This window comes from Molothrus aeneus, chromosome 1 (genome assembly GCF_037042795.1).
Source record: "Molothrus aeneus isolate 106 chromosome 1, BPBGC_Maene_1.0, whole genome shotgun sequence".
Lineage (NCBI taxonomy): Eukaryota > Metazoa > Chordata > Aves > Passeriformes > Icteridae > Molothrus > Molothrus aeneus.
Genome location: NC_089646.1, coordinates 21,757,121 through 21,768,374, shown reverse-complemented (window position 1 = coordinate 21,768,374; position 11,254 = coordinate 21,757,121). Strand labels below are relative to the sequence as shown.

Genomic DNA, 11,254 nt, shown 5'->3' with positions numbered 1-11,254 from the left:
CTGTGCTGTTTAGTTAATGTGGCACTGTTAATGTCACATTCATGTTAATCCTAGTGCTTGTGAACTCTCCTGTAGGCTTCAATTCACAAAGCAAGCCAAAAACCAACTCAGGGAGCAGGGCAGAGGGCAGGGAGAAGAGGGAGTGGACAAAGAAGGTAGGACTATAAATTGGACCATGGAAAAGTCCAGTGAGCACTAGACTCACTACAAAGCAGAAAGCTAAATTTGGATAATAAAAACTGATGAGCAGGACCACTCATCTCCAGCAGCTCTAAGTTCCCTAATTCAGCTGAGGCTCCTGCACAAATTCAGTTTACCATGTGGGAACACTGAGCTTCACAACCTAGGGCTTTTCTGAGAAGAATGCTTAGGGATCTTAGTCCTGATCATTTGAAAATAACATTATCACTTTAAGCAAAGTAATACACTGTCTAAATATGCTGTATACAACTGATTTTATATGGACTCAAAGAGAAGGGTGTATCTTTCCACTAGCTTTACTGCACCTATTCCAAACATGTCTGGGAGATTTACAATTCACATGCACTCCTATTCCTGCACTCCTTATTTTGAGAGAAGCATTATGACCAACTCTCTGGAGGGTGGGGGTGCTAGATGTGTATGTATGTATCTATATATATATATATATATTCATATATACACTAATTCATACACATTTGTACACACATTCTTTTACTGGAAAAAAACACACTTTACCAGTGTGTAAAAAAAAAAGCAAACCATCAAAAAAACATAATTCCCCCAGCACGTGCCTCTAAAATTAGTTTTTTTTTAAACAGAATTTTGTAATGGTGTATGGCAGAAACGTGTACACCTGGGAGAATGATAGCCAATCCAAACCAAATCCTTATCTCAGTCATGGCATACTTTTTCCTTTTTTTCTAGAAAAGGAGGTTTGAAGACCACTGCTTAGTATCATGTCATACCTCTGCAAAAAAGAATCAGGAAATGCAGGTGGAAAAGTTGATCTCAAAATATGCAGGGTTCTTGTCAAGATAGTGATGTTTTGATATTTCAGAATTCTTCTTTAAGATATTCTATTATAAGAGCACTGCAGTTTATCACAGGCAAACATTTTCTTATTAAGAGAATGTAATACAAAGAACAAAGCTTGTAGTTGTGGTATCAAATTCTACCTATAACACACATATTTCATACTGCCTGCACTTCAAAAACTTGATGCTGATATGAGCTACTGTCTGGCACTCTGGGTGCAGAGTGCTCTGAACTACTGAGGGACACTCACATTAATATATGTTAGTGCATATTTTACCTCTACCACGTAAGTGTCAATAATATGATCCCGAGGCAGGAACCAGTGGGCCACCTCTTCTTCATCCATCACAGGAGCAAGATTAAACTGTTTCAAGTAAGTATTGATTAATTCTTGTACTGCTTTAGTATCTTTTTGTTCCATTGGTCTCAAACCTGAAGTCTTTGTGGCCTTAGTGAAAAAAAGAAAAATAAATGTTAGGATGTTAAAAGGAAAACTGCACACACAGCAAAGGCTGAAAGTAGGTTGCAGAGTCACTGCACTTGCTATAATGCATTCATTATTAGCCTACTTTATCCCAGCCACCTAATTCATTATGCTATTTTACACACAGCTTTCAATCAGAATTCCCTCTCTTCTAATTATTGGGACAGTCTGGGGCACTTCAATCTTTTAATTTCATTATTGAAACAGCTTCATTTCTCCAGAGAAAGACATACCATCACCAACTGCCTACACTTTGTGCAGTTTGTATTTTTATATTTTTTTTTAGGTTAATCTATTTCTTATCTTCTTCTAAACTACATGGGGCCCAGACACTGAAACAAAACAAAGAAACTTACATATCAGAAGTTATCTCAAGACAAGACCACATGCAATTCAAGCTTTTGGAAATTACAGTTAAAATCAATGTCAGCTGATTAAGTTTAATTATAAATTATTTAACAAAAGAGATTCTACCTATTTTTAGCACTTGTAAACTTCCTTGCTAACAACCTCCTACACAGGCACAACTGCTATTCTGGTAACAAGAAAGCTTCTCATAACTTACAGCTGTCTGAAATTATATTTTAACAAATATTTTTCTGACTTTAAACATCAAAAAAGGAAAGAATTACTTTCTAGTATTATGCAATTATTGTTTAAACAAGCAAAAGTGATTAAAGTTTTCCTCCCATCTTTTGCCAGCCTTCCTGGATAATTCCTTTTGGGGAGGCTAATGCTTGCTCTCTTCAGTGCTCATTTATCCTGCCTCCTCTGTCTGAGCTACATACTTGGGCACGTACCACATTAATCACAGCAAAGTAAAAGGCAAGAGCAGCCAGGTAGAGACTTGATTACTGGAAGCCTGCAATGAGTGTAGCTGATTATGCTTTGCCCAAAAGGCATTATTCTGGGGGAGATGTTTATTCCTGCACTCTGGGAGTCAGCAGCCAGATGAGAAATCAAGGCACATTTTGCCACAGCTCTGGCCTATGTATTACATTTCAGTCCTCCTGCTTTTCTAGGCAGCCTGGGACTATATTTTGACTCCACGACAGCACATCAGCTGTATTTTTAAATGCTCTCAATCCAGAAGGGTGTACACTTGACACATACAGGAAGGATGGAGGAAAAGCAGCTGAGGTGGAAGATCTTTTTCCCCCCAGTAATGCTCAGAATCACCACCAGTAAGTGACTGTTTGCAATCCCAGAGGTGAGGGGAAGTGTACAGAACTGTGCTAAAATTTGTTTCTCTGGGCACGTAATCATCCATCAGGATCTCAGCATCAGGATCTCAGCTGGTCAGGAAAAGACAACAGAGACAAACATACTCCTGTCCTGACTCTAAATACTGACAAATTTTACTTCTTCCAGAAAAGTCCTTGCTCAAGAGATCAAATACTTAGGAAAAAAACACTTTTTTTTTTTGTATCTATAGGTACATGCACAGCCTTTAGGGAGGGTGATATTTATTAATTACAGTATTTATTACACCTGAAAACATTTTAATTCAGGCTGTTCAAGTGATTAGGAATGATTAATTCTCTTAAAGGGAGATGAGCTCCTAGTGGCAATGATATTCCAAGGACATTAAGAAAAGAGGTTAAAATGCAAGAAACAGTGTTTGGTGCTGAAGGACAGGATAGCACAGACTGAATGGACAAATTTGTTTGACAGTAGTGTTTATAACTGCCTGAAACTGAGGAGAAAAACCCTCAACAGCACTTAATCCCTTTCTCAGGAAAAAAAAAGCCTCCAAATAAGCCCAAAACACAAGACCTAAAGAGAAAACATCAGAACAAAGATTAAATCTTTATTTTCCACTGAGAAGCTCCCAATCCAAACTAAAAATAACAAATTCTGAGGTGTATGAACTCCTACATCACTTAGTTTTAAAAGTTGATTTTGAGAACACCTATCTTCTGTTTGCACCTCTATGTACACTGTATGTTTGCCTTAGCTATATTTTATAGATGAGATAATGATATATTACTTACTTTCCAAAATTCACTTCTCTGTCAAAACTTGGTTTTATGATAAAGGAAAATGATCAGGATACAACTGCTATTTCTAATGATTCTCTGTAGTTACACCTTTGGAGCTATGAGTAAGATCCTTATGTTTTAATCACTTCCTCAGTTGTATCCATAAGCAATGTTACTAGAGCTGCCACCAAAACCTACACTTGAAATTGTAAATTACACTCCTCAGCCTGTTAAAAATGCCTTCAAGATTTGATGGAAGCTATATTTAGCTGCCCAAGATTAAAACCCAATTAATTTGGTTCTGAGTGCTGCCCTGCACACAAGGGAGAAGCTGCGGGTGCAGCGCAGGTGGCGCCAGGCGGAGCAGGAAACGAGGCTCTCCCATAGCAGCGGGAGCACGGATCAAGGCATGGCACGTGCTTTATTCCAAGGGCTGCCCAGCCTCCTGCTCAGATCCCTGAGCAAGTCAAATATAGCAACAGACACAATTCTCCAAAATCAGATCAATCAGTATAAGTACTGTGAGTGAGGAAAAAAGGTGTTGTTTTTAACTAAAAGAGAGGGTTTGTTTAAGTAAGGAGAGGTTTATTGATAAGGTACAGGTAAGGGATACTCTGCAATCTCTTCAAAAAAGGTGGCTTTTACAAGCAAATAAATTGTTTTCAGCCATACAGCTCAGACTAAATTCTACAGGCTATTAATTACAGCAATGAGATTTTTAACAGTACATAGCATTCACAGTGACTTGCCCTGTCATGGAAATGCACCCTAAGGCTTTTTGCAAGTTTAACTATTAGCTGAAAACGTAAGGAAAAAAAAACATTTACTAACCTAGCTATGCCAGAATGCTTGCTTTTTACTAGACCATGCAAACTAACAGTGCACAACATTCTGAAGTGGCTTTTACTGAGCCTGCTCAATGCAAAACACTCTCTGACAGTCCAGAAAAAAATGTGAATTAGAGTGGAATCAACAATACACTTGTATCAGCCAAGTTGCTGATGGACTTCTCTGAGAATGTTAAGACATGAACTGCTGATTTTCTGTTCCAGTAATCTCTTATCAGATTAAACATACCAAGAATAGTCTTATGCATCTTCAACTCAATCCCACATGTTTGTGAAGTCAAGCTTTCTGGGTTTTTTTTTTTCCTTTGTTTAAGGATTTTAGGTTAAAATTTGTATTTTCTCCATAGAGATCCAGATTTCCAGCAATAGTCTCTTCTGTTTACTATAGCCCTTAAGGTCCTTTTCATCAATCAGAGATTATTTTTTTAATGTCCTGCATGCACTGCCTTTACACAGAAAAGCCTGTGCTGTCAGAGACAGATGGAAGGTTATTTTGGGCCTCACAATAACTGTGGGGATTCTCTAGAAGTCATACTGCTTACATCAGGAAGTCTGTAGAGCTTCATTGTTCTTTGTAGAGTCATGTTTCTACTCAAATGTGAAAATTTCACCTCCACCAATTTTCTGGGATTTAATGATCGATGCCAATACCTGGAAATACAACCAAATCACAAATTTAAATAGTATTTAAAGTGTCAGTGTCACTTGCATCCATTGCCCTGCTTTCTTGCTTCCTCCTTTTCAACGCTCCAAATTTGTTTCTAAGCAAGCCTGTACTATATCTATAAGAAGGATGATTAACAAAAAAAAAAAAAAAAAAAAAAAATTTAAGGAAAAGCTATATCCACATCATAGGTTTTAAAACAAGCCTGCTATCACAGTATTTTCAATCTAAGCAAATGCTTTTTGATACAGAATAAATAAGTACAGGGCTAAACATTTTAGCATTTGTCACAGCCCTGAAATCTCTCCATGCATACATAGCAACATTTATTTTCTTGTGCAGACAGGGCCCTCTGCTCATGTCTGAGCATTTTTTTGAAGGAGCTCCCCCTTTCCTGGGAGGTCACTGTGCAACAGAGCATCTCTGGTTATTCTAACACAGCAAAGCTTTTGATTTCCCACCCTCATCATTCCTTACAGAAACATAGAGGATCTTTGGTGTTGATAGGTACAAAACAATTTCAAATCAAAAGATACTCTGTCCTCAAGAAGTCTAAACAGCTGGGCTAAAAGTGCAGGAACTGAACTTTTCCAAGTCGAAATAAAATCCATTCCAAGCAAATGAAATTATATTTGACTGTAACTCTTCCCACATGGTAGTGTTCCTGTATTTATCAAGTGCCAATAAAGTCCTCCTTTGTCCAGGAAAGATGAAAGTATTTCAAAAAAGCAAATCATACAATTACCAGAAATGCTCTGCCATCTCTGGCAAGCAACCAGGTTAACAGGGAAGTGTCCCAGTAAAGACACAGACCACTTGAAAAACACAGGTATACAATGTTGTCATTGCTAGCAGGGCTGCCACCAGAAAGTCAACAGAAACATCTGTTAGTCTATTTAAAGTATGCTAAACAAACCACAAATTAAATTTTAGTCTGAGAAGCTGTTTTATCCGGGGCACTGGGAGGGAAGGGGGGATAAAAAACCCCAACACCAAAAAAAACCAACAGTGACAAACACTCAGGCCTTCAGGTTAGTCAAGGCCACAACATTTAATAGCTTTGAATTTTATGCTTTTATGGTTTTAGACAATTATGTTAAATTTTCCTAAAGTTACTGTTATAGGAGCCAATAATATTAAGAACATCACCTAGGTTACCTGCAAGTGGCCACAGGTTTGGGAAGTACCACCCCAGCAGTGTAAACAGCCTGAAAAATTCCTTCCAAGTTTACTCTTCTGGTTATTTCTCTAATCAATACAGGTGCCACCCGTTTAGACCTCAGTTTCTTATGGACACACAGAAAATTGATTTCTACCATTTTCTTCACACTAAAAAGACATTAAGTAATGGAAAAGTTAAAGAGAGTTACACACTGCATGTTTTCATTTTTATAATTACAATTTTCCATACCATGACAGAAGAATTTGAAGTTAAATAAACTTGTCTGTGACAAAGTACATCTGCAACGAACACTAATCTGTGCCTATGTGACTGCAGTGACAAACTGCAATATGCAACCTATCTCTAAGAGGTTTGCAATACTCCTTTACCAGAGCTCTATCAAGACTTAACTGATTGCTTTACTTTAAGATGCAGTATAGCACCCAAGCAATGCTATGTGGAGTCACAATGCTTTATGGTTGTCAGTGTACAAAGACTTGGCCAAGAAGCCCATCTGATCAACTAGAAATGCTTTTCAGCAGGGTCAGAAAACTGTATGGCATTTATCTGTATCATCCATCACTAAGAAAAGTCCTTAAATAAACATTGGTGCTCTTCACCTTGTTCTCTCTTTTTAAGTTCTCTATAGCAATGGATACCAGTTCAAGGTTTGTTTTGTGGCATTATTCTTTAACAAATACAAAAGTACTGGTGCATTTTACCTGTCATAAATACGAATATTTGCAGGGATGGCACTTATGAATCCTACCAGCTTTTTGTTTGAAGACACTCTAACCCCACAGTGCCACTGCGGTAACCAGCCCGGAGGACGCAATGCCCTAGAATTGATGACAGAAATAATTACAAATTACTGCCTAAGAAGATGTAATAAAAACACCCTTCACTGCACTCCAGCCAGAACAAAATGTGGAACTTGCTACTCACCACAGAAGAAATTCAGGTGAATAATCAAACCTAAACATATTATCATCATCTTCTACGTAATTCTCATTTAATAGTGTGTATAACTCCTTCAGCTGAAAACATACACAAAAAAATCCAAAGACTTATCCACATATGAATCAGAAAAAACTTGAATTATTTTAGATACATATAAAAATTGTTCTACTTACAACTTCAGCATTGCTAAGATCCAATGTGTCCCACATAAAACCTTGTGGCAAAGAATATGGCTCTAGGCGGACGTTGTCCTTATCTGGTTCAATTGCACCATGTGAAGTTATGACTTCATCTTTTGAGGGAGGAGGAGGGAAAAAAAAAACAAACCAAAAAACTGTTACATTGCTAGCTTTCCTGATAGTTCTGTAACTACATTTAATTCACATCATGTATTTCCTCATAATTATGTAAATGGAACAAGAAGCTTTTTAAAAATGCTGAAAAAATTAGTATTATTAGTTTACACTACTTCTCATTCTCATAGACCACATTCAGACTAATGACTGTCTCATCATAATATTTAGAGAAATGCACAGAACCACTCCATCTCAACTGATACCCTGCATTTCATAACACAAGAGACAATAACTTATCAGCACAGCATTTAGCCAGCCATGAGCTCCACAGCCTCATCATGAGAACATGTACTCACAGCTAGCAAGCTATGGCTCAGATCCTGTTTACTGCTGACTTGAACAGACCTGAACTCAACAGGATTACTCAGGAGCAGTGACATAGCAAAGTGAGGGCATTGCAGAGATACTGCTGGTATGTGAAATGTATTCCTAAAATCCTACTTGAAGGCATGCTTTCTTCTCCTCCCTTACTTTACAGCACCAGTCTTCAGCTAATAAACTGCAGCTGTTCCTCTTCTAAGGATCAGCACCTACTAAATCAGAGAAATTGGAAAAGACCTGTAAGATCAGTCCAATCACTGACCTTACACTGCCAAGCCCACCACTAAACCATGTTCCTAGCCATCATATTTACATATCTTTTAATACCTCCAGGATGGGGACCCTACTACCTCCCGAGGGAGCCTCTTCCAATTCTCAGCCATCCTTCAGTGAACAGATTTTTCCTAACATCCCATCTAAATCTCCTCTGGCACAGCTCCCCTTGTCCTAGCACTCGTTAGCTGTGAGAATAGGCTGACCCCCAGATGGCCACAACCTTATTTCAGGTAGCTGTAGAGTGATAAGGCCTCCCCTGAGCCTCCTTTTCTCCAGGCTAAACAACCCCAGCTCCTTCAGCCATTCCTCATCAGACTTGTGTTCCAGACCCTTCACCAGGTTTGTAGTCCCCCCCTGGACTCAGTCCAGCACCTCATTGTCTTTCTTGTAGCATTGTCCTTTAAGTCAGATTACGCTGTCAGGCTTTGGACCTCCTGATTTTCTCCCTGCATAACCTCAGCATCCTTGCAGTCCCTTTGGTAGTGCATCTCTCCATCCATCCTTGGGCCTGCTCTATGATCTCAGGAGTTCCCAGTAAGCCTTGACCAAACCAGCTGGGCAGTGAAATGTCCCTTGACTGTTAACAGGAGCTCCTGCACAGTAAAGGTGGGAGTGACACTGACTGTATCACGATCATCATTTGCCTGAACAAGGTGGGGAACAAGGGATAATCAGTTATTTCCTAATAATCAGCTATTCCCTGACAGCCTTGAAACACCATTTACCTGAACTGTAGCCCAAGTGAAATGGTACCATTGTTACTGGATGGGATTTTTTGGCTTTTTGTTTTCAAAAAGCAGTTACCAACGTGGGTTACCACCACGAGGGAAACTTACTGATGATTAAAGCCAATTATTTGGCAATCCTATGAAGAGTGGTCCTAAGTGAGGCCCTTTACAGTGCCCTGGACCACAGTGGGCTGCACCAGCTCCTCCCTCTGAGAGGGATGTCTTTTATGCTCTGAAGACTTGCTGAGCACGAGGCCTACACTGACACCCTCCACTCCTCAAAGCTCAACCCCTGCCTGCTGAGAAATGCAAGGGACTCAATGTATGTCACTGGGCTCAAGGGGAATTTTTAACAGGCACCTTTGAACACAGTAGCACGTAAACAACTCTGTGCCTGTGTGCAATGTGAGTTGCGTATAGTAGGAATGCTGTTATCTAGAATCTAGATTTAAGAATCTATAATTAAGTCACTTTTATAATTGTAGTAAATCCTATGTACGTTGAAGTCCTGATGAGAACAATGGCTAGTGATTGTGAGACTTCTGCCAGATGTTTAAAGAATATTTCATTTGCCTCTTAATCCTGGCTGGGAGGTCTAGAACTGACTCACAACATGGTATCTGCCCTGTTGGCCTTCCCTCTGATTCTTACCTGTACACACTCAACCTCATTGTCAGCCATCATCAAACTAGACAGTCAATTTTCCCTTGAGTATGAATTCTTCCATATGATGCACAATCCTGACTAATATTTATGGCCTGCCATTCAGTTTTGAAGGTCATAATTATTAGCATTTTTAAGCAAACTCTGAAAAGTACCAACAGCCCAAATATTACTGTCACTAAATGGCAGGTTTGGCATAACTAAAGGACCTATTGCTAATATTTTAAACCTGAAGCCCAAAGGATTCTGAAGTGAGTTTAATGCAAAGATCTCTACAACATTTTCTTGAATTGTTAAATTATTTTTTCCACCTAAACACATAAAGCATACCAACTAGTGATGACTTCCCAATCCATTAATTCAGCATATAAAGAAAAGTCTAAAAAATCTGTAGGATTAAGAAGAAATTCATAGAGACTGTTGGACGAAACCTCACTGACCAAATTCAATGAAGCATATATCTACTGAACACCACTAACAAATCATTTTCTGAGCCACTGTATAGGCCATTTTAGACTGGCAATTGACAGACTCTCCCCTCTAAGTGCTGTAAGATACATTGCTTAGCCTGAACTGAACTCCTGGCACTACTGCACAGACACTGAACTAGCTCTGGAAAACCTTGATTATGGCTAGAGCCTTTTTTGATTTACCCTTTAACTTATTTTGGCTAGGGTCTTTCTCCACTTAGGCTGGATTGCTGGTGATGATTACTACCATTACTTTATGCAGGTATTTGGATAGAGTTTGTACAGAGAAAAGCCATGGCAGGTCAATTCAATTCAATTCAATCCAATCCAGAGGAAAATACTGTATCCAGGGACTCTACTCAGGACTTCTCTATGCAAGAAAAGTCAGGAAGAAATGAGATTGCTGCAGGTTAAGCTATAGCCATGGATTAATGTGAAAAGCTGCCTGTGGACGAGAGTGAGCAGAGTGCTCCTGTGCTTCAGACTCTACCTTATTTCTGCTTATTCTATACCAGTCTCCAGTGCAATGGAGAGAAACCTGCAGGACAGAGCAGCACCAGCTACTGGTTTTACCTGTAGGGACCCCAAGGTATGTTCACACTGAAAAGCTGTAATTGCTTCTCTTGAAGATAATGAAAGCAGAAAAAGAAGGTTCAGAAAGCAACACAGAAAACACAAGACAGTCAGCAACTACTTCCTCCATCAATGAGAGGATTTACCAACTGCGTTATCAGAGATCAGATCAATATAAAAATAATTTGTCAAATTCATTATAAATTTAAAGACAAGGAGAGATCACCTCATCATCTCACTTGGAATCAAGAACAGAGAACAGAATCTGAGAAAGCTTATCTTCAAGGTAGTGTACATTGTGGAGGGGAACATGAACACACAGCAGAGAAAGAGTTTGTGTATCAGACAAGCACCACTGTCTACTTAAAGCTGTATGAAAACAGTGCAACCTATGGCAGGAGAGTCATTACTTCTATGATAGCAAATCCATTTATTGAAAAAAAAGTAGGGAAATCCAAATAAATAAATAAAACAAATACTACTAATAAAAAATTTAATGTTTACTCTTTGTCACCACTTAAGAGTTCTTACTTCTCCTAAAGTGAAAAAGAGTTCTATGTTCTATTGTTCAATATTTCAGACCTAAAATACACAAAAGAATGCTATTTCAATAGTGTTTCCCATTTTTACAGAGGACATCAGAATGAGACTTATTACCACTGTATCTTCATATTATCTGTAGGGAAGACAACCACTTCCCTGGAAAACATCAAGAACTCCACATAAACTAAATATCAAGAATTGCACATA

At 38.7% G+C, this 11,254-nt stretch overlaps 1 protein-coding gene across 1 annotated transcript in view; it reads right to left on the bottom strand.

Moving 5' to 3' along the window:
* Nucleotides 1–11,254, bottom strand: part of NMT2 (N-myristoyltransferase 2) — a 35,450-nt gene that overhangs the window by 10,171 nt on the left and 14,025 nt on the right. Inside the window, exons 4-9 of the mRNA XM_066552816.1 lie at nt 7,291–7,409; nt 7,103–7,194; nt 6,880–6,996; nt 6,154–6,324; nt 4,874–4,982; nt 1,295–1,465 (exon numbers count right to left, since the gene is read on the bottom strand). Coding sequence (XP_066408913.1) covers nt 1,295–1,465; nt 4,874–4,982; nt 6,154–6,324; nt 6,880–6,996; nt 7,103–7,194; nt 7,291–7,409 — 779 coding nt within the window. The remainder of the gene's footprint in view (nt 1–1,294; nt 1,466–4,873; nt 4,983–6,153; nt 6,325–6,879; nt 6,997–7,102; nt 7,195–7,290; nt 7,410–11,254) is intronic.